This window comes from Xyrauchen texanus, chromosome 48 (assembly GCF_025860055.1).
Source record: "Xyrauchen texanus isolate HMW12.3.18 chromosome 48, RBS_HiC_50CHRs, whole genome shotgun sequence".
In the NCBI taxonomy this organism is placed as follows: domain Eukaryota; kingdom Metazoa; phylum Chordata; class Actinopteri; order Cypriniformes; family Catostomidae; genus Xyrauchen; species Xyrauchen texanus.
Genome location: NC_068323.1, coordinates 14,660,642 through 14,685,629, shown reverse-complemented (window position 1 = coordinate 14,685,629; position 24,988 = coordinate 14,660,642). Strand labels below are relative to the sequence as shown.

At 38.5% G+C, this 24,988-nt stretch overlaps 2 protein-coding genes across 3 annotated transcripts in view; one reads left to right on the top strand and one right to left on the bottom strand.

Moving 5' to 3' along the window:
• LOC127639342 (leucine-rich repeat and immunoglobulin-like domain-containing nogo receptor-interacting protein 3) overlaps positions 1-24,988 on the top strand; it is a 205,949-nt gene that overhangs the window by 142,989 nt on the left and 37,972 nt on the right. The window lies entirely within an intron of this gene.
• On the bottom strand, positions 1,800-4,334 carry LOC127639507 (uncharacterized protein K02A2.6-like). Its single transcript, XM_052121558.1, has one exon. It carries the CDS (start codon positions 4,332-4,334, stop codon positions 1,800-1,802), a length of 2,535 nt encoding a protein of 844 aa, XP_051977518.1.

The following is a 24,988-nucleotide window of genomic DNA, read 5'->3' as shown; positions in this document are numbered from 1 at the left end:
ATTCATTGCTTAAAACTTTCCTAATGGCTTCTGTTGCTAGGACAACATGGTGCCAAGCTATTAAATCCACCCCCTGACCTTTCTGCCCCTGAAACTGTATGAATAATTCCAGCGAGCAGCAAAACTTTTCTTCTCGGTTATTGTGGTCTTGCAGGTGTGTGGGTTTTATCTCCCTCTTCACTGATAGAAAGTTTCACACAGCTAATGCATGTCTAAATACCAAGCCATTGAGGAATATTTGACTAGCCCGTTTTTTCCTATGAATACAGAGTTCATGGTGGCTGCTTGGATTCAAGGTGAATGATGGAAGCGTTTGCTCTTTTGCAAACAGTGGGTCAAAAATATCTGCTGTCTGGAAAGCACATGGCATTTACATGAATGATTTTTAAGCATTGTGACATACCATGTCCTGTTTTGTAATTTATTATACCCAGTATTCATGGTGAACCATTTGCAAACACTTTTTGTTCCAGTGAATTGGAAAAATTACAAGGCATCATGAAAATATCATGGGAAATATTTAAGTTATTCTTAAATGTTTGGGGTTCCTGTTAACTCTATTTAATATTTGCCGTGATCCTCTATTATTAACCATTTCATTATTAATTAAATCAGACATTGATACTATGAAATAACACCACAGTTCTTTAGTAATCCTCAACTTACCCTGTATTATCTGACTAATTATGGTAACACTTTACAGTAACGTTGTATTCATTAACATCAGTTTATGCAATAGTCACGTTATGTAAAAGTTTTGTTCATTGTTTGTTCAAGTTTTGTTCATACCATTGGTGTATGAGTGTGTGTGTGAATGGGTGATTGGGAAACAGTGTAAAGCGCTTTGGTAACCTCTAAGGTTAAAAAAAAGCGATATATAAGTGCAGACTGTAGTGTTTTGTAGTATGAGGCACAGAACCAGGGTAATTCCTTCGAGGCTTTTATTCAACAACACTTATCCAACAAGTCTTATTACACTCCACCCACTGATTCTTATTCTTTCTCGGTCGCACTTCAACACTTAAGCATTACACTGCCACCTTGTGGTTAACTATGAACACCACATTCCCCTCTTACTTGAAAGATTCTTCATGTGACAGATGAGTGTTCAGAACCAAATCTTTTGTTTGTTTAAGTAACAAAATCACCTAACCTTACTGTGTACTGTTATTAACTTTACAACAACTTAAACAATGTAATTGACATTGTTTTACTAATTCTAATGCACAGTTTTATGTATTTACGTAACTATAACTGTTCACAACATATCCACAACAAGATGCATGTTCTTTTATACATGTACAATTTCACTTCACTGTAAGTCATATTCCTTCAACCACGCTGGCATTCTACGCACTCTACTACTCTTCCTAAGATTAAATGTCACTGGTGGTTGCAAGCTCTCATTCTGAGTAGTAACAGGACCTGTAAAGCGAGTTAATTTAGAAACATTCCATTTCTTTTTGTCACTCAAAACAAAGGTACTCTTTCCGATTTGCTGCTCAATGCTCAGGGGTGGTGAAAACTGAGAAACACCCTTTTTCACATGCCCAGGTTGTTTCACTCTCACCTGGTCTCCTGGTTTGAAAGTGTGGTACTTGGCACCACGTCTTTTGTCAGTGTACTCTTTACTCTTGAGCTGTTTGTTACTCACAGTCTCTTTCACTTGAGCACATTTGTCACTTTTGGGGCCAACAGGAAAAACATTCAGCTTTGTACGCATTTTGCGATGATGAAGAAGCTCAGAAGGTGAAACGGCTGTAGTACTGTGTGGGGTAGCTCTGTAGCTTTGCAAGAACTCAGTCACTGCATGTTTCCATGGTTTCCCCATCTGTTCCAGCAGAAAGGATGCATTCTTTCAGGACTCTATTCCACCTTTCTACAGCACCATTCCCTTGTGGATAATACATGCTCCAACGCATGTGACTTATTCCTCTCTCCTCTAAGAAAGCTGCAAACACACTGGAGGTGAATTGAGGCCCGTTGTCAGTCACAACACACTGGGGATTTCCCTCTCTACTGAACACTGATTGGAGGAATGATGTGACCACCTCAGCAGTGACATTTGGAGAAAATGCTACCTCAGGCCACTTACTATGATAGTCCACGAGACAAATGGCAAAACGACAGTCGGAAGGCCCTCTCTCAAACGGTCCAACGATATCGATCGCTAGTTTCTGCCATGGCCCAGACGGCAGACTGACAGGCTGAAGAGGAGCCGGAGCTGTTTTAGCCGATTTGTCATTCAGTTGGCATGTTAAGCAGGAAGAAACAGCCGACTGCACGTGAGCATCCATCTGCGGCCACCAGAATAATTCACGCAGCCGCTGTTTCATTTGAACAATTCCTTGGTGTGTCTCATGTGCCAGGCTTATCAATTTACAGCGCAATGTAGAAGGAACAAGAACACGATGTTCGCCTCTCCTCACTAGCACACCATCCACACAAAGTTCATCACGAATACGAAAGAAGGGCACCAGAACAGGATCCAGGTCACAGGATTTTTTCGGCCAGCCCTGCCCGATTCGCAAATGCAGCTGGGTTAACTCTGGACAGGCTCCCGAAGCAGCTAAGAAATCCTCAGTAGACAATGTAGGCACCCCAGTAACGAAAGCAACCATTTCTGGTTCCACAGCACTATCATTTCCTGTCGGTAGTGGCAGCCTGGACAGACAATCTGCAGCACAATTAAGACGTCCAGGTCGGTAGATGACATCATATGTGTAACAAAGCAACCGTGCCGACCACCGGGCGACCCGCATCCCGGCCCGGCCAATTCCCTTGGTTGCCAACAGTGTAGTGAGCGCAGAATGGTCAGTCCTAAGCGTAAAGTGTCGACCCCACAGATACGGCCGCCACTTTTCTATGGCCCAGACACAAGCCAACGCCTCCTTCTCGACCGTAGAATATTTCCTTTCAGCTGCAGTAAGGGTTCTGGAAGCAAACGCTACAGTCCTTTCAACACGGTCTGGGTGTATTTGTGTCAAAACCCCACCCAGGCCATAGTCAGAAGCGTCAGTCGACACTATAGTGGAAAGGGACGGGTCAAACAACGCAAGCACTTGACTTCCAGAAAGCAGGTCTTTCAGCTCTTTGAAGCTGCGTTCAGCAGACACAGTCCAGGCAAACTTAATATCTGACGTATCTCTCAGTAGCGCACGCAACGGCTCAGCAACAGAAGCAAAGTTCGGCAAAAACTTGCTGTACCATGAAATCAGTCCCAGAAATGAGCGCAAGGACGCAACATCATGCGGCGCAGGAGCCTCAGTGATCGCAGACTTGTGTTCCTCATCTGGGAAAATTCCATGTTTGGAAACAACGTGTCCAAGGAACTTTAAGGATGACTGGCTGAACGTACACTTGTCCCGGTTCAGTTGTAGTCCTGCTCCTGACAAGCGCTGCATGACTGAGCGCAGCGTCGTATCGTGGCTTTCCTGGGTGGCACCATACACTATGATATCATCCAGGTAGTTCCTTACTCCATGAATGCCTTTCAGGACAGTTTCCATCATCTTTTGAAACGCCGATGGCGCGGAAGCAAGGCCGTCGCGAACCCGGCAGTACCTGAAGAGACCATCATGCGTAATAAAAGCTGTGATGTCCCGGCAGTCCTCATGTAAGGTAAGCTGATGGTAAGCAGCCGCTAAATCAATTGTAGTGAACACTGATGAGCCGCTTAGTTCACTCAACAGTTCATCTATATGCGGCAGAGGATGGCTGTCAACAATCAGGGCCTTGTTTGGCTCACGCAGATCAACACAGAGACGTATTTTACCCCCTTTCTTCGTGGTGACAACAATAGGTGAAATCCACGGGGAAGAATCAATTTTCTCAATTATGCCATTTTGCAATATCGAGTCCAGTTCTGCAGAAACAGCTTGTCGCACAGAGAATGGAAGTCGACGAAGCTTCTGTCGAACTGGAGTAGCATCAGGTTTAACTGTAGGCTTATGAACAAACCCTTTCACGCTCCCCACAGAAGTAACTGGAGCAGGAATAGTTTCACCAACAACTGCATGTAGTTCGTCAGGTGCAGTAACAGTACCAAAATGAAATGAACAGTTCAAAGCCCGAATTAAGTCCATGCCCATCAAAGCAGAGCCACCTTTCACAACGTAAAAACAAGCAGTGGTTACTTTTTTATTCAGTGAGACGTCCGCATGTAAGCATCCTATCACAGGAATGTCTTCTTTCAAGTACGTGACCAGTTTCACATTAGGAGCAGTAAGAGAACAATCCGAAAAGTGTCGTTTGTACACGACCGCAGGCAGGATTGACACCAAAGAGCCCGTGTCCACGACTAATTCAGTCTGAACGGAAGCACCATTTGGCATCGTAACATGAATACTGCATAAAAGTTTGTCTGTAGAAGTATTCACGGTGTCGGTCAAAAGAACGACCACTTCAGGGACCACTTCCCGAACATCCTTAGAAGAACGGCAAACTTTAGAGAAATGTCCGGTCTTACCACAAGTGCGGCATTTGGCTCGAGCGGCTGGGCAATCGGCAGCATTAGCCAAATGATTTGTAGCTCCGCAACGGTAACACGCGCGACTCACCCGCCGTGTAGTACCAGCCACAGGTTTTGCTCTGTTAGAAAGTTCAGCACATTTCTTCCGATGAAAGGGTTTAGAAGCCACGGCCTGAACTGAACTTTGTGCCGTGAGCATGTGAGAATTCGAGAGCGCTTGTTCCACCTGACACGCAATAACAATAGCTGTGTCCAGGGTCAGTGTTGGTTCCAGCAGGAGTCTGTCTCGCACTGCTGGGGCATACGATCATTCGACCAGCTGATCGCGCAACATTTCACTCTCCAGATCACCATAAGCACATGATGAAGATAATTCCCACAAAGCAGACAGGAACTGTGAAATGGTCTCGTCAGCACGTTGAGAACGCTGGCGAAAGCGATGTCGAGCGACCACAACATTCACCTTCGGAACAAAATGATCCTCCAATGCTGTCATAGCCTCTGCAAATGTAGTTCCAGTATTAGGCAACGTGTAAAACAGCCTCTGGCCTTCAGTACCCAAGCTGTGTAGTAGAATAGCACGTTTCCTAGCATCCGGCCATGCATCTCCTGTAGCATTAATAGCAAGCAAGTAACATTTTCCGCCAGGTAGCAAAAGGAATCGCAGGCTCTCCACTGCATGGCAGAAAAGATGCAGGCGTAGGCACAGAAACCATCGTCGCCAATTTGTAGTGTTTTGTAGTATGAGGCACAGAACCAGGGTAATTCCTTCGAGGCTTTTATTCAACAACACTTATCCAACAAGTCTTATTACACTCCATCCACTGATTCTTATTCTTTCTCAGTCGCACTTCAACACTTAAGCATTACACTGCCACCTTGTGGTTAACTATGAACACCACACAGACCATTTACCATTGTTATTAATCTTGGTTAATGTTAAACCAAGATCAATAAATCTGCGTGGATGAATGTGGTTTGAGGCACCAGTGTACACATGGATACAGGACATCTTATCAGAGCGAATGGACAAATAAATAATGAAAGATAGGTCTAAACTGTTAGGGGTATAACAGTTATGACCCGGACCAGATATGGAGAAAGAAAACCAGGAGTCGAGAAATTCAATTAAAGAATCAAAATTTACTGAAGAATAGTTTGCAGTGAAATTGGTAGAGCCAGCGACAAAGTCTCACGAGGAGATCGAAAGCCAACTCGTACCTTACACAAAATCTTACATCAATTATACCATTTGCAAGGACGTACATTCCATTATTTCACTCCTGATTGGCTAAAAGAACATAAAGTCACAACATATAGATAGTTAAATGGCCTATCAACATTAGTCAGCGCAATTGTCGTCTGGGCCCGAGATTTACGTCTTAAGTGACCTCGCAGATGGTCGCGGGGCGTCTTCGAGTCGGCCTGGTGTGCATCCCTGGTTCAAAACCTAGGTAGAAGGTCAAACGCACACACAAAACACTGACGAACGACAGTCCTTCTCTGGGCACAAGTCAGCCAGAGCACACATTATCAGGCCATTTGAACCAAAACAAGAGAGATAAAATATTCACTCCTCGGGCAGAGGAGAGGGTTGAAATAACATACATTTCTTCCCTAAAGAAATAATAATAGAAAATCACACTTCTACTATTCAGGTAATATTGCATAGGATTTTAACCCATATAATTAGTCAGGAAAGGTAACAATCAAAACACAGAATACATCTGGAACATATTCAACGCATTCTCCCTGCCCCCCTCTCATCAGAGCTAAGCTTATTCCCAAGAGACCTTCAACCTACGTGCAGGACAGAGAGAAAAAGGATTCTGAGAAATGTGCAGGAAAGCAAAAAGTTAACTCTTAACACACATATGATTCAAAATATATTTCAGTTATGCATAAGAAAATAGAATTGATTATGTGATCATGCATATAGTTAATTCATCATTTTATTAAAGAAGTTAAGCAACAGAATATAGATAGATATTGATATAAAAGGATATATATATATGTATTGATATATCTGAAGAGACAAGGGATTTCTGACCCTCACCCTTCAAGACGGATATCCGAAAACATGTCTTCTGAGCGGGTGTCATATCTTATGCTGTTGTTTTGACTTATTGGAAACATTGATGTTTTGAAATAAATGATGTTACAAAAGTTAGGCAATATTCATTAACATTAGACATAATGATTGCTAGTCTGATAAGGTCAAATGTTGTAAAGTTTTAATAACTGTCGGATTTTATGGCTAAATTGACAATGGTAGTAACTCATTTATAGATTGTCATTGTTATCAACCAGTGGTCAACATAATGTCAAGACTCACATGTCCTTGGAAAGCCTAGGACTAAAGGATTTCTTTATATTATTGCCATTATGAAGAAAAATATACACGTGTGCTAGCAAGTGAAAAGTTCTGCATGGATTACAGTGTAATTATTGTATTTCACTACACACACTGACGTGCTTTAAAGCATGTGTGAATCCCAACATCTCTAAAATATAAATCATTATTATAGATTTATCAAAGTGTATTTGGGTAAAGTAAATACATGGTTTGGAAGATGGATTTTTGTTGCACTCATTAATAACATTTTGTTGTTTTTTTTTTACAAAAAGCTATGTAGTGTAGATTTAATATTCAATTGCACGTGGCACAAATTCAGATTGTTACATTCAGATTACATTTTTTAATACGCTGATTCAGGTTTTATATTGAGATTTGTGTAAATTTGATGAAGACATCCGGGACACTCAGAAAGAGCAATCGAGCCTGTATTTAATCGCACTCCTTGACAATCACAACGAAGCTCACAGTTCACAGTTGGAAGAGGAAGGGTCTGCTATGAAATAGTGCCAATGTTGTATCATTGCTGATCGAGAGCCACCACCTCTCTCTAGCATAAGTTACTTGTTCTGCCCTGATGAAGTCCAGAGGTAATTAGTGTGATTGATAAACAGGCTGTTAGATCTAGATTAAATAAATGTTGATCAGTGAGCTGATATCTGACTGTTTACATTTCATTATCAGATCAACGTTTGCCACATACACCCTGGGTATGCATTGATCTTTGCTGACCGACCTTCCAATCCAGACATGACTAATGTTAAATCAACGTTAGCTTCGCAGTTGCTATGATATGGACACCTGCAATCAAGGCACGTCCAATTTATCATCTAATCTTGAAAAACGAAATAAAAATAGAGTAGACTATCTAGCAAACATGATATTACACAGAAGGTGGTTGGCTTGCCTAACACAGCTAACATTAGCTAAACATTAAACATGTATAGGCCTGATATATATTTTACAAAGATTGTATGCCATGTTGTTGCCTGAAAGATAATAAATATTATAATATTATATTTTATCATAAAAAAATTTTTTTTTCAGCTGTGTTGGATAGTATATGTCGTACTGCCATAAAACTTCCTGTTCTAATATCTGTATCTGTAATATTATGTATTAAATGACAACTGTAATTGTGCATCTGAATTGACGTAGGACAGTTTTTATGAAGCAATTCAATGTTCTAGGGATGACAGAATATGGAAACCATCATTTGGCATTTATTAGAAATGCAAAGGGAAATTTTAGTCAAAACTTTCTATCCAATCAACCATCACAGCACGACATGTAACCACATTCTGTTGGTAAATTAAACGTCTGGCCTTATGAATCATAGGTGTATTGCATTGTGGTTAGACTATGTTTTGTGTATATTGTTATGTGATCTTTTCTAACTGGTTGTGGGGTTTTTCTTTAATTTGCAATGTGTTCCTGCAATTGCAACTATCCCGTGGTACATCACAATTGGTACACCACTTCTATTCGTTCTGCTTGTGCGTGGGTTCAGCGATCTGGCCACTGAAGTGGTAAGTGGAATTAGAGAACAGTTGATTTTTACCTGTCACAAACTCATATATCACTACTTAAAACTAATGAAATAGTTCACAAAATAATAATAATTATAATAATATATATATATTCAGGGTTGGGGAGTAACGGAATACATGTAACGGGATTACATATTTAAAATAAAAAATATAAGTAACTGTATTCCACTACAGTTACATTTTAAATAATTTGTAATTTGAATACAGTTACATTCAAAAAAGCATTTTGATTACTGAAGAGATTACTTTGCATTTTATTGTCATTTGTTTAATTTAATATTTAGTTCTTTCAGATGGAAACATATATACATATAAATGATGTGATCCAAAGTACATTTGAACAGCGGAGAAACACTTTCTTATGATGTGTTACATTCATACGAGCAGACAGAGAAGTAAGTTTGAAGTAGGTTTGGAGCAGAAGAAATAGTGTATATACGTGTATATATATATATATATATATATATATATATATATATATATATATATATATATATATATATATACTGTGTATATATTACTTTTTATTTATTTATTTATTATTACAATTACTATCCCCATCCCAAGTATGACTGAAATGATGGAAAAATGACCACCTCATTCACCATTCACTTTCATTGAATGGAAAAAACATACAGTAAAAAGGAAAGGTGACTGAGTAACACACTGCCTAACAACTCTTCATGTTGATCCTTATGGGTTTGGAACACCATGAAGGTGAGTAAATGATGACAGAACAGAGTGTGTGTATCCAGACTGATCACACTGTGAATTTGGCAACAGTAAGTCGAAAGTATTGCTGCTGAAATCACTCTGTGCTCACTGAAATTCGAAGCACTGCCCCCTGGTGGCCAAAGCTGGATGTGTTGAACATATGGGCATGTTTGAGCTCAAGTTTGCGGGTGAAATGTCCAGAGTGACACCAAATCAGTGGTATTAGTGGGAGGGGCATTCTCATTCTAGAGCGCATTTGATTGGTCAAAATGTGTGAGTGCAGTATGACTCATCCATTTTTTGCTACATTTTTTCAGGAAAGAAAGACAGTACATTTTAAATGTGTGTATTTAATTACATATAGATGACCTCAAAGCTAGCAGATGTGGACTCAATGCCACAAAAGTACAATTTTGATTAAATAGAGTCTTTAAAAATCTAAATAAATGTGTCTCTGTGTGTATTCAAGTTTTAATGCTCTAATGTTCTAATTTTGATTCCCTCAGGCAGACCTGCTCCTCCTATGCAGCACTGAGCCACAGTCTTTGTTATGTAGAAACAGCAGACATTGATGGGTAAGAGGACCTCCATCTGGCCAGATACTAGAATTGACTTCAGCTAAACACTAATACCTATAAATACTTTTCAGGGAATCACATGCAAAAAATAATAAACAAATTGGCACTGTATTTTCCAAAGTAGTTCTAAAAACTGCCATGGAAACTGTCATGTCTTTTCAAACAATTGAAACCGGGGGGAAAACAACATTTAAATGTATTACACTGTCAATGGAAAGGTTGCTGTCTAAAGATCATGTTTAATGGTGCCATTTGCAGAGAAACCAACCTGAAGTTCCATCAGGCTCTTGCTGTCACTCATACCGAGTTCAATGGAGAACAAACCGAGAAAAACCTCAAAGCTTTTGACGGTTAGTGTGGAACTACAGTTTATTAATTTTATGGGCAAACATAGTGTCACTCATTTCACAGCCTCTTCCTCTTGTATTACATGAAATGTATCAGTGCAGAAAAAGTGTGCAGACTCTGTGTGGCCCTTCCATACTATGTCAGACACTCTCTTAATTCTGTTAATTCTATAAATTGCATGCAAAGATTTGTCCTAAATTAAACCCTACTTATCAAAGTAAAGTGATCCAAAATTATTAAAACATCCTCCCCAATTCTTTCTTTCTCTCTCTTTGTCTTTTCTTCCCTGCTTGTGTGGTGTGAGGAGCCAAACGGTAACCTGCACTCCTTCAGAGGTGAATTACACTGGAAATGAGAGCGCCACCTGCTGGACACAGACCACATGCTGCTCAGAGGAACTGTACTGAGAAACACAGACACAGCCTATGAGCTGGCTTTATACATTGGTACATAAAATGTAGCTTAACTGCTACCAATCCATTTCAGACCTATTGTAAAAGCTTACATTTTTAGAGCAATATGTCACACAAAAATGAATAATGTGGCATGTTACATTTCACCAGGTTTAACTGCAGAGGTTTGACAGGTGTGGAATGAAATAATGATAATGACAAAATTATTAAAATTAAATTATATTAAAAAAAACGAATCTTTCTCAACCGGATCGGACAGTAAAATGCTGCAAAACTGTGGCCTTTGTTAAACTTTAAAGTGAGTCGCTATAACACTATCCACTGTCATTGTATTGAAAAGGAGGACTGTGCTATTAATTATCTTACTATTCATCTCCTTTTGTGTTCAACATAAGAATATGTTTTTGCCTTTGAAATAATTCCTGCTGTCAGCAGCTCTTCTCCTGGCTGTGTGTGCTGGGCTTTTTGAGAACAAGGTTTCTCAATTCGATGTTCTCTCTGCTTGCAGCGTGGCTCCTCTGCTGGCTACCTGGGCTTCCTCGCCTTCTGGGGCTAAGTCACTTTACTCAGGCCTGCTATGCCCGTGTCTCTCTATATAACGTAACACCAACTTTCTATATTCTCAACTTTATGCCTTATTCCTTTTTAAATTTAGATCATTTTGTTTGCTGTTTTCCATCACATTTCACTCACTGTTGCTTTCTGATTGGTTGTCCCATACCAGGTTTGAGGTGATCCACATGGTGCACAATGATAGCCCCTCTTAAGATCGTACTACCACCCTGAATTAAGAATTTGGTCTGTAAGGCCACTTGCTCAGCGAAAAAAAACAACACTCAATGTCGGCCAATTTCTCTTCCCAGGCCCCGAGTGTCAAGAGTTCTTCAATGCTCTGGCCCTCTGCCACACTGTTATGATGAGTGGAAAGATGGTAAGTAGATATGAAATATATCATAATTTATTATAACATTTTAACAGCATTTAGAGGGCCAAGCGGCAGATACATAGCGGCTCAAGCATAATCCAAAGAGGACAGCAGAACTAAGATTTTCAGGAAACTGTTTATTAACCATTAAATCCAATCTTTAACCACCAGGGGGCCCCAAAGTTTACATGGACTCTCAGAAGAGAAGAATATTTATATAAAAAAGATATGGATTAAAAGATATGGATTAAAAGATATGGATTAAAACACTGGAGTCATATGGATTACTTTTATGCTGACTTTATTTACACAAATCTTAATTTGTGTTCTGCAGAAGAAAGAAAGTCATACACATCTGGGATGGCATAAGGGTGAGTAAATCATGAGAGAATTTTCATTTTTGGGTGAACTAACCCTTTATGGTTGTGATCTATCATCATAATCTGTGAAAAAGTTCCATTCTGCTGGTTTGATTGGTTACATCCATACAGCTTTTTGACCCAAGTTGCACCCAATTATTTTATTTTTGTATTATTTTTTTTAGCAGGGTGCCTTGATGTCGCAAAGCCAGAGTGAAGTATAATACTTAATTTAGTACATTCCAATTTCTATGCACAGGTTTACCTCAGTATCAGGCTGTCTCTCCGGATGAGGACGCTCTGGCAGTGCAGGAACTGGGCTGGGTGTTCCTCTCCAGCACACGGGACACTCTAACCATCAATTGATGTTGGGCATCACACGCAACTATCAGCTCCTCACTGTTCTGGACTTCACCAGCAAAAGAAGACGCATGTCAGTGTTGGGTGAGTTTCGTTAACTGACCCTCAAGAGTCTGAAAAACTTGAGCAAATTAGTGTAAAGTTAATCTTGAGCAATCACGGCTTTTGTATATGTATAGTACGGGAGTCTGGAGGTGGGTTGAAGCTGTAATGTAAAGGTACAGATAGCATAGCTATATCTAGTCTTTTAACTCCTGCCATTGCCATAGAAAACTGCTAATCCCAATAACATTTAATATTCTAATAAATATGAGAAAGTAAAAAACATATAAAGTGTTTGACATGATCACCACCACTAGAAGGATGGTTTTGTACTTTACAAATAACATACAATTTTGTATGGAATTATTAATATAAGCTTCACATTTCTGCTTTTAAACCTAATGAAATGTCTTTCCCCATAGACCTCCAATGCAAGTGCATGTTTTGACAAACTTGGGGAACAGTCGAATTTGTGTGTACCACTTGTGGTTCTTGACAGCATACTAATTCTAATAGTTTTTCTTGTCAATTAGTACTTCACCAATTCTCTCCTTCTGCAGCACATATTGGCGTGGGTCCATGCGGCGTGGAGGGCAGTCAGGTGGTCCAGAATGCTGATTTTACTCTGGTGCATTTCAGCTTCCTTTTGTAGGTTGCTGCTGGTGTATGGGCACTGGTCGTACTACCACATCTGCATACTTCTATGGTATTTCCTCTACAAAACCACTGCTTTAGCTCTAGTGCATATTTGGTACAGCTTCTACAATGGCTGCAGTGCTCAGGTAGAGCAACTGTCATGTCATTTACTTTACACCCACCCTGTTATTACTGTTATTACATATCTGGATTTAGATATGTTTGAAATAAAAATAAGTTAAATCACTTCATAACATCAAATGTATCAAGTAAAGAATTCTCCAAATTTGACAAATGAGTCCGCTTTACCTAATGTTGGCCACATTTTATGCAAATAGGGGTTGTTGGGCAACATGTGTAATTGTGAACATGATGATTTGATTTTGTAAGCTCTGATGGCATTTTTTCCCAGTGCATCTACACAATTTAAAACAACGTCACTCTCAAAGTCTTTCTTTTTTACAGAGTGAAATAATATTATTGCTAGGGCTGAGTTCAAACGTTAATTTAGTGTAGTTAATTAGATATAATTATATTATGTTATATATCAAATATGAATTATATATTTAAAAATTAAGTAATCATGCTCCCTGACCCATACATTGTCTATAATAAAAGTACATATTTTCCTGAGCAATTCAAGTTTAAAGGTGCACTCAGTAATTTTTTCCTCATTTAAAAAAACTCCTAAAGACATGAACTGTAATTTTGCAATATTTGTAGGAACTCATGACCACTCACATTAAAATGAAGACTTCAGTCATATCAGTAACCTTATAAAAGCTGTTTTATTCTACATGGAGCGGGTCCCCTCACGGGGGCTGCCATGTTAGAATCACATGACCAGCTGAATACTACTCGCTTAATCTCAGTCACTGTCCTGTGATTTAAGAACTGACATATTGATTTAAGTAATCATGGCTGACTGCGAATACTAAATTTCTATAATGACATCTGAAATTGAAAACTATTGATTTTAAATGATGCTGCATCCAAGCGCCTAAGTGTCTGTGTCAGTCCAAGATGACACAAAGACCAAACTTACTGAGTGCACCTTTAAATTCTATGTAAAATTTTACGAGCCATGTCAGTGGGGGGCAGACAGCGCACCTTAATGAACCACAGAGGAGCCGGTCACACAGGACACGTTCTTGACAGATGGACAAAGCACAACATAACGCAGGGATCTTGAGATGCTTTTGTAAAAATTCATCTACATTTAACTTGACACAATGCCCTACAAACACAGCGTTTATGACGCTGAATGCTCAAAACAAAGACCAAAAAATTTTAAATTGCGAATACTGAACGCAAGAAGTTTCCAGGACAGATTGACGAACTCCATTGCAAAATGAAATGTTGTCGACTAGGTTTACTGTATGTTCAAATATATGGGAATAAACAATATATTGACTTCTGTAACTTTTTGTATCATCCAATCAGTGCTTTACTCATCTGTCACAATAACACAATATATTTTAATCTGATGTATGTGATATATATATATATATGATATACAGTAAGTCTAATTATTTGAATTTTGTATTATTTATATTGAATTGAATTTGAGGGCTTTTCTCAGCAAATGTTGAATTGTGTATAAATGCAATTAGATTAATTAATCTGCATGCCATGCAATTAATTCAAATAAAATTGTGATATTAATATGCACCGTATTGTTTCTCTAATTATAAATCACAGAAGTTTACTGTAGTGCAATTCTACTCTCTTTTCCAGTGTATGGGCGTTTTTAAACAGGTAAGCCACTAGGGCGAAGTGTTAACTGTTTAGCTGAAAAAAATAAGTTTTCTAATCCACTATTACTTCAGTTGTTTGGTCTTTTGTCTCCAAAGTGGAGTATATGGTATTTCCATAGCCTTAATTTCTTGCATTTGCAGGAGCACCACCAAATGCTTACTGTACTCCTGAGGTTTGGCTGACCATATTAGTGACTACATGTGCTGCTCCCTTCAGTAACCATACGCACTCTAGGCGTTGTGTTAACAAACCCCAACAAACATAGGGTTGAATACCTCCCACAAAGCCTTTTGGTTTAATACGCATATAATACATGTTGTAGTATTGTTGTTTATGTTCACTTTATTTCTTTTTTTCATTTGCAGATTCACAGCTCAATGAATGAGCCTTTAGAGCTGCAGTTGTGGTTTTGGAGAGGTACGTTTCAACGTCGTTCTTCTTATGCAGAGTCACAAGGGAAAGACTTTGGAAATCTGATCATCTCAGGAGTTGGGATCCTCTAATATTGTATCGTGCAATGCACTGAAAAAGTGATTTTTAAAAAAATGAGAGAGGGTAGCTAATATTGTAACCAATAATTTTTGGTCCACAAGCCCTGGATTGTGCATTTTCAAAATACACCAAATCAAATTAAACGATTGATAGTGACCATTTTGTAAATGTTCAATCTTTTTGGAGAGGGTTTGTACATTTACCATGTAAAAAGAGAGAGAGAGAGAAATTGTTGGTTTAATCACATATTGGTGATATTTTAAATATACTTCCACTTTTTGTATACATATATTTTACAAATAAATAAATATATTTAAATGAAAATGTTTCCTTTTTTGCTACAAAATGGTATCATGAGTCAACTAGAACATTTCATGATCTTATGGCAAAAACATAATCACAAACACTAAAGGCTTATGTTCATGTATATTGCACGTTCACGCATTTCAAGGAATATTCCAATGCAAGATAATCTCAGTCAACATCATTTGTGGGATAATATTGTTTACCACAAAAATGTATTTTGACGTGCTCCTCCTTTTCTTAAAAAAATTAATCTGGGTCACAGTTTACAATGGAAGTAAATGGGGGCCAAATTTTGAAAATTAAAATACTCACTTTTTCAAAAGTATAGCCACAGAACATAAACAATATGTGTGTAAACATGATTTTAGTATGATGAAGTCACTTACTGACTGTGTAAAGTTATAGCCAATTTTACAACTTCGTTGCCATGATGATGTAATGTCAACAAACCCCAAAATGACTGTAAAAACTATGATTTAAACCAGTGGTTCTCAACCTTTTTGATTCCAAGGCCCCCCACTGTCCAAGGCAATATTTGAAGGCCCCCTCACCGGAAACTAGACGTGTCTGATTAAAATAATTAATCATGGATCATTTTTTATTCTAGAAGTTTCAGAAAGAGTCTAATTTGTAGGCATATGCTTTAAAAGTTTTTTTTTTTTAAGAAAAGGAGGAATAATTCAAAATATATATTTTTTGGAATCAATATTATGCCACAAATGCTGTTGGTTAAGCTTAACTTTTATTGAACCCCAAATATTCTTTTAAGTATTTAAACCGCACAAAAAGTTTGCTTTCATGCTTGTTGGTCACTGCCATCTTGGAAAGACATCAAATGCATCCATTACAAAAATTACAGAGTTCTGAAAAACTTGACACTCAAGTGGTGTTCCGCCTTTACAAAAATCGTACCTCAAACTTGCCGCAAATTCGCCATTGATCATTTCCACATGCGGCAAATTGTCCAATGCTGCCAAAGGTTTACCAGGGGTGTAAAAGTACTTGTATATTATACTTAAGTGAAAGTATGGTTACTGAGGGAAGATTTGACTCAATTCAAAGTCCAAGTATCTAGACAAAAAAATATTTGAGTGAAAGTAAAAAAATATTCATATTAAATGAGAGAAGATTGTGTGAGAAAGGATTGTTAAATTTGACTGTCTTGTTAATTTGTAATAATAGAAGTAAAAACAGGAGCTGATATTAAAAATAGCTTTACATACATAACGTAGATCTAGTAATCTGCTTAAATTGGCAAAAAGAACTGATCAAACCTCACAAACCTAATATAAAAAACATAACTTAATGAAGACTCTATATGCGCTAATATAAACTCCACTTAAAATGTGTGCTTAAAAGGACTGTCATTTGTTCTGTATTTTTATGAAGTGCATTTTATGTATTGCTGCCAATCAAGAATGATATGCCAATAAATCACTTGTGTCGATAAATAACTTGTGTGTAATTGTGTGCACTTCATCTCTAGATTATTTAGATCAACATCAATGCCAATAAAAACATGGATAAATGAGCATTGTTGAAAGCAACTTTGTAGTAATGAACGGAGCCGTGTTGATTAGACTGTCTGACTGGCGGCCTGTTACATAAGGGTTGTTTCGGCTCATGAAACTCACCTGTGATTGGCTGGATGGTCGCTCAGTCAGTCCAAAGTAACAAAATGCAAAGGATACCATAGACAAATCCACCATTTGGACCTGGTGTTGGTTTAGCTTGGGAAAGTGTGGGGGACCAAATCACCTTTTTAAAGAGTGCAGGGGACGTGTCCTCCATGTCCCCCACGGCTGCTATGCCCTTGCATGTCCAAAATGCTCCATTTCAAATTCATTTTGATCATTTCTACAATGTTGAATGTTACTGGAGAGTGTTTGTAATGCAAAAGAGATCACACCGTGAGCATCATATACAGACAAATCATTGACTGGGTAAAAATCCTACAATTTCTAGTTTTGTAATGTTCTATCTTTAAAATATAGTTCTACTTTTTGTTAACAAATTTGACATTTAACTGAAAATTGTTCCTTTTTCTTCTTTGTTTCCTTCAAACATGTTATCCAAAATAAATAAGCAGAAAATACTGTGAAAATGTTCAACAATGTTTTATTTTATTTCAAAACACGCAATTTACCCATTTTACCTTTTAGTTTTTTCAATTTTCTGTAACAGTTATTACTCCAATTTGTCTTCTCAAGAGTGTCCTCTTGCACTAAATGAAAAGTGCTTCACAGGCTCTCTGGCGCCCCCTGTAGGACAGGAGGAGGAAAGACGCTCTCTATTAAGTAATGCCCATCATCAGCTGCCTGAGAACAAGTTTTTGTGTGTGCTTGTGTGTGTATTTGAAGCTTTTACATAATTAATTGGATGTAAAAAAACTGGATACTTGTGCATTATATTTTGAACATTGACAGCTAGGTACTTCCATATTTTCTGTATTACCATTGGCCAATCTTGACAACTGATTGGATGCTTTTAAAAATTATTAACCTTTATTGTGAGAGAAATCCTTGTCCCCTAGCATCAAATAAAGTCCACTTGGACAGCTCCAGAAACACACAGAGTGGTTGGATTTTCTTAACCCTTTGATCAATCTTTGTCTTGAGTAGATGTGCTCTAAGGCTAGTTTGTGTGCATATAGTTTTTTTGTTGTTGTTGTTGCACACCCTCTTCTTTTCCTAATGTCAACAGAAAATGTTATGTGCTAATCTGCTGCATTTCTCATTTATTTTACAGATACACAACAACAGAGGTTTCCCTAGTCTATAACTGGTGCAGGTACCCTTTAACAACATCACCCTGGGTGACTGAGGAACTGAAAAATAGCTTGAACCTGCAGCATCGATTAAGTTTGAAGTAAAGGCATATTCTTTTCTTCTTTTCTTTTCTTTTTTGCATAGTTTTCTGTGCAAAGACAACCAGCCTAAGCAGATCTATATTGACTGGTTTGTGGTTATTACAGAGCAATGTTGGCACAGATTTAGCATGTGTCTGTCCCTGCGCTAGCTCTTTTCAATTGGTCTGGCAGTGTGGGAGCAGGTGAGCAATGTAGCTGAAGTGACCTTTAGCATTGCAGATTTCATAGTCTTTTTGTATGGGGTAATTTGTTGTGGAGATTAATTTTACTACTTGAAGTTCTTGCTAGAGAATCCACCTTAAACTAGCCTAAGTTTGTTTGCTTGTATGTCAGCCTTGCCAAGCTGGTCATCAGCTAGTTTAGCTGATCAGCTGGTGTCCTGGCCTGACTAGTGCTCAAAACCCTTCTAAAACCAGCAAAGTATACCAGCCTAGCCAGACTGGGAGACCAGCCAAGACCAGCAAACCATCTTAGGCTGGTTTGAGCTGTGGGGGTTGGGGGGGAGACTTTGTTAGTTTATAATTGCCATTCAAGGTTAATGTCTCTTTTGGATTAAGGGGGAAGAGCGTTTGAAAAGCTGGCTAACGTTGCACACCATAAGCACCACAGCAAGCTAAATAGAGCAGTGGTCACCTCTCAACTTGTGACCTATGAGAGCTTCTTTCCTCCATCCTTCCTCCACTTCTCCTCTTCCTCTCAGCCTGTCTTCTTTTTACCATTTTTCTCCTTGTTTTGAAACTGATTGTCTTCTACCATCACAAAGACACTTGGTTCTGATTGATTGACAGGTAACAGAAGAGGAAGAGCACAGTGCGACTTGGGGGGTTGGATCTCCAGACAGACACATAAAGAAACATGATGTACCTGTTGTACACAATGCTGTTTTACAGTCGATGAAAGACCATTTTTGGTTGGAGGGGTCCTTTGCGAAAGACTGTCCGGTAGATATCCAGTTTGAAATGAATTGGTGTGCAACCCGAATTGAGAAACACGCCACATGTAAACAAATGCACACACGATTACAGATTTCAAAAGAGGAGACGTGTACATTGGGTCCATGACCAAGTTCTGCTTGCCCAGCTTACAAGGTCATGTCCCGCTATAAAGAGTTATATACATTTAAAGAAATACAAGGAAGGCAGAGAGGGCTGCAACAATACATGCACCAGCCAACCAGCTCTTTTCCAGTCAGTGATAAACAACAGTGACAGAAAACTCCATAAAACAAAGACCCCTCCAACATCCAAACCTTAACCACCCTCACACTTCCCACCAATCTTCATCCTCCCCCGGGGTCTGTTCAACCTATTCGCTTCCAACAAAGTCCAGGCCAATCCAGCTTTATACAGTATACAATAGTCATGCAGAAAATAAGTTCCCCCACCACTAAATGGGAGGAGTTTTTTTTTCATTGTCTTTTAAATTAATGCTAAGCACTTAACACAATCAAGAGTTAGCTTTAAGGAATGAAAAAAAAAATCAAGAACTTAAATTATATCATGATAGAACAAGTTTGATTAATGATAAAATTCAAATGATTAGAATAATACTTGATTTGGTTTCTTATTATTAAAATTAAAATGCCCATGTATTAGAAATGATCAGTAACTGTACTGTGATTACACTCATTCCATCTTTTTCTGTTTTTCTTTGTTTTCTTCAACTCTCAAATCTTCCTATTTCTTCATACCACATCTTTCATTAATAACATTCAAACGTCTTTCTTTAATAAAGAATTATGTACCACCATAGATCAAAATAATATTAATATTAAACAAGAAATTGGCAAAGTAGTAAACCAAACAACAACAAAACACAATTCAACAGTATAAAGCTTCAAGTCACAAGTTGAAAAACTAACTATTATTAGTTTTAGTAGTGTTAGTGTACTCATTGTAATTAGCATTAGTTTAATCTAAATTACATAAACTTTACACAAAACATTTGAGGTATTTCAGAATCAATTGTCAACACCTGCCTGCCAAGTCCGTGTGACTTCCATTGGGAGAAATAGAAGAGGGAAATGGTTCAATGCATCATCTAAAATGGCCCCTTCCCCTGAATCACTTAAAGCTAATTGCATCTTGATAACCAAACAGCCAAAAAGGGGACAATTCTATTCTTCATTTGGTCCTTATACCTCATCCCATTTGACCTGCACCCAATCAATGTATAATGTTAGCTTTAGAAAATGCATCTAACCCTGCTAATTAAGGTCAAACTTAGGCAATATCCATACTAATCCGGTTTCCTTTGAAACGTTTTCCTCCACTGAAAACGGAGTGTATTTAAAGCGCTCTTTATTGCCGAAAACTTTGGAAAACAATCCCTGAAAATGGAATTATTACATTGAAATGGATAAGTGGCCACTTCCACACTAATACATTTTTGTTTGAAATCACATTAATTTAGGTATGTTCACGCTTCACATCCACCCCAGGGGCGCCTGCAGGATTTAATCTGAGGGTATGCATAGAAATCTACCTAATAAGCCTTATACCTAGGGGGCCTGGGGTCATGCTCCCCCAGGAGATTTTGTTTTTTGTGTTCAGTTGGTCAGTTCTGGTGACTTTGAGATAAGCATTTGTTTGTTTTTTTCTCGAGAATGAGTAGCATTCATGTAACTTATTGGCTAAAGCATTTATTCCAATAGCCGTTCAGACAGATGCTTTTTTGCACTAAAAAAAGCAAAATGCACCACAACGAATAGAGCAGATCCCAGGTGTCTCGAGATGTGTTTTTATCAGTTGAAGTTCTTTTTAACTTTACACAGCATCTAAAAATGCAGCGCTCCCATGAGAGATGATAAAAACACAGTGAAACATGATGCAGTTGTCAAAAAGACATCCATCTAGTGAATGTTTACATGAAAAACCTTTGAAAAACAATGCGAGCAGATGCAAAAACACGTTCAGTTTGAACAGCCCCTTGTTCACATAACATCACTAGCTGAAGTTTCTCAAAGTTACCTCTCAAAAAGACAAACTTTCTTGCAGTTGATTGTTGGTACATTTCCACTGTATCCAGCACTGTTTGTTCTGTTTTCTTAAATATCCAGAAACTGTTTTACTGTGTGAGAAACCGCTCCAAATGATTCAGTGAGAGCGCTCTGAACAAATTGTACTGAATCACAAATCAATTCAGACAGTTTTGCAAGCCGTGTGGTAAGAACCTACTCAAAAGAATTATACATTCGCAAATTGGGCAATGCTGGTTCTTTTAAACAGCCAACAGAAATACTGGACACATTTCATGATTGATGAAGTATTCTGAGAGTAAATATTTCTCAGGGCAGTCGGTGCGCACATGGTACACACAGTGCGTACGGCCGTACACCTGCAGGTACCCCTGATCCACACTGGATTAGCATTTACCTCTAACGAAAATTGAGCATTTAAAAAATGCTCTCCAAATTCGCAAACTTTGGAAAACGATAACGTTAGGAAACTGAAAACTGAGTTCTCAGATAAAAATGGATTAGTGGCCATGTCCACACTTATATGTTTTCGTTTTGAAATGTATTGATTTTGCTACATTTAGTCCTCTCTTTCACATTAAAGTGGCATTTTCCTCCACAGAAAACAGTGTTTCGAAAATGCACTTCATTATCATAAACTTTGGAAAACAATTAGGAAAATGAAAATTGAACCCTCAAATGAAAATGGATTGGTCGCCAAGTCCACACTAATCATTTTTTTTAAATGCATTATTTTGCTACGTTTACATCTCATCTACACTAGAACATGTTTTACATAGCTGAAAATGGAGAGTTTCTAAAAACACACTATAATACTGTATAATTTTGAAAACAATGACATTAGTAAACTGAAAACTGAGTTTTCAAAACGAAAATGGATTTGTGTGAATGTGACGGGGTATTTTAAAATGGCAGCCAGTTGATATGGAATAAAGCTTCATTTAAATTAGACCATGCTCAGGAAAATAGGCCATATGTGGGAACAGCAGTGAGCATATTGAGTGGAATCAGAGTAAAATATGATATTAGAAATACAACGCTAACATTGAAGGATACTTCAAGTATATCTGCCAGTGCAAGCTGAATAAATCGCCATCGGCTCCAGCTCTACAACTTTTCACATGGCAAGGTTTAAAGGCAGCTCAACCAAGACAGCTGACCAAAAGAAAACTGAGCCTCTTTTAAAATCTGATAAATAAGGGCTCTATGCCCAAATAATTATGGTAATTAATAATACATAAATAAATAAAGCTGGCATTATAAAGTGCTTAAACAAGTTAAAATCTCACATACTCTATTTCCAAGACTCTATGCTCACCTACTGTACATTCGTATGTATGTGTAAATTCTACGTGTGTGTATGTGTATGCATGTGCTTCTATGTGTGTGTGTGTGTGTGTGTGTGTGTGTGTGTGTGTGTGTGTGTGTGTGTGTGTGTGTGTGTGTGTGAGTGTGTGTGTGTGTGCGAGCTCCAGAGCAGTCCCACCCGTTGTTGAAGAAAAAAGGCACTCAACTCAATCTGCATTGCAGCCACATCCCTCAGTGTGGTGCTTTGCAGCCTGACTGCACTGTGAGAGTGTGTATATGTCATGTACTGTATGTGTGTTTGCATCTGTTACAGCTTTGGTTATGCTATTGGGTACTTATGATATTTGATGTGTATCCCTCCCTTTGGTAGCACAGGACTGGCAGGTCAAAGAATCTTTGGTATCAGTGGCTGTTTCACAAACCACCCAGCTCAGTGAGGTAGCCATACTGGTTCTCACAACAAACAAAAGGTCTTTTTTTTAATCAGCTAATGTACATAGATGCCTGCTTATTTGTGTACCACAAATCTGCTTTTGTCTCTTAATGCTTAAAAGTCAATGCTCAAAGCATTGTTTAGCAGTGCCCACTTCTATCTGTTCAGCAAGTCCTGCAACATTTCCAGAAATGCTACTGTTGCATTCAAAGATACCTTAAAAAACTCCTCTTCGATTTTGAACATCTCCCCATGGAGGTAAGGTTGTGCCCTTGTTTCACATCCATTTTGGCAGGGGTTTTTCAAGATTTCTGGGAGGAATTCTGGGTGGAAAACTCTCCAACATCTCTCACAGCTTTCCCTTCCTTTGTGAAAAGTTCCTTTCTTCATGACCTATGTTATTTCACATGCAATGCAGAGATGTTCCTTGTCCAGCTTCAGTCTTCCCAAGCAATGCTTTTAGAAAGTCTTTTTTATGATTTTTTTTTCTTTTCAAATGATCAACAAAGGTGCCTTACATATGCACAACAGATCACAAGTTTAATAAGAAATAGAAATATTTTTGTACCAATTACCCGCTTTAATATTATGAAGAGAAAGTGGGAGACAGACAAAAGAGGAGAATGGGGGATTGGAGGAAATACGGGTGAAAGAGGAATAGAATCAAAGATATATCAATAGAAATTATAGTGAACTTGTTTTCCTGTTGTTTTTCTCTCCATTTCTGTCACTGTAGGTTCATTTCTACCTTTTCAGGTGTTTTTGTCATTGACTTGCTGAACTGAATGTTCTAAATTATTTGTTTCATATTTTTGCTTTAAAAAAGATTCTGATTCATTTAAAAGATGATTGTTGATTGCTATGGCACATAATGCAGGTTAGGGGGATGGACTCTGGCTGAGGGTATGTGAACTCCTATATTAAGGCAAACATTATTGGCACTAGATTTATGTAACATTTTGGACTGTTTACCCCTAGTCCACTTAACAGTATAAACTATATATTTGATTTGTCTGCAGGATTTAGAGTTATGTGTACCCTTTTGTAACAAAGATTTCCATAAATTCTTTTAAACGTACCTCTCGTTGTGTTTGGCTTTCGTTTCCCGTTTTGACCTTTGGCCTATTGTGTGGGTAAATACGGAATGAAAAACACTTCAGTTGTAGTTGAAATGGTCTGGTACATTAACTCCAGTGTAATGCAGATGTGATGACAGTTGTTGACCGATACACTTCTTGCATTACAGGGTATGGATGGCTCCAGCCTGTTCTCATAGAATCACTTTATTATACCTACATTTTGCTCAATTACTTTTACGTGGTTCGTGGTACATATCGCAGCAGTTTCCTGCATTATTGGTTAGCTTTACATTCAAGGTTTAGGGTAGGGATGTATGTTTTGTTCATTTGAAACTCGATAGACCATAGCTCACTTTTAGCACCACACTGGATATTTTACGTAGGAAATGTTGTGATACTTAAGTGTTACTGGTCCTATTTGATCCACTCAGAGTGAGATTTATGGGAGGTGGGCATGCTAACGAGGAGGCTACAACCTCTAGCGTCAGTTGCCACTTGAGGCAAGGAGAGTGAGGTTTACACATACAGCACAGCTATCACATGCCAGCTGGCTCTCTTTACACTCACTCCCCTAAACCTCACTCCCATACGGGTAACGGCACCACTGTAACTGGTGCTGCTTGACCCACTCTGAGTGGGATTCGAACCGCCGTCAGCCGGCATGGGAGATGAGCGCACTAACAAGGAGGCTAAAGGCCACAGCCTCTAACATCAGTCGTAATTTTCATGAGATCAGGCTGGATGGTTTGGTTGCAATGTGCTGATTGTAGATTGAGACAATCTGGGCTCACAGGATACAGACATCACTCAGAGAGCACACGTTAACCACAAGTGCCATGAAACGTTGTAGCCCAGGCAGGCCTCCATTTACATCTGTGCAAAATAAACCAAATGGAGAGCTGTGCTGGGAAAACGTGAGAGCTTGTTCCATTTCACCTTCGGTAGAGGTCAATGTCCTTCACTTTTTTGGTCCATATCGATTAGTGTCTCAATTCATTAGCTTAGCATATGATC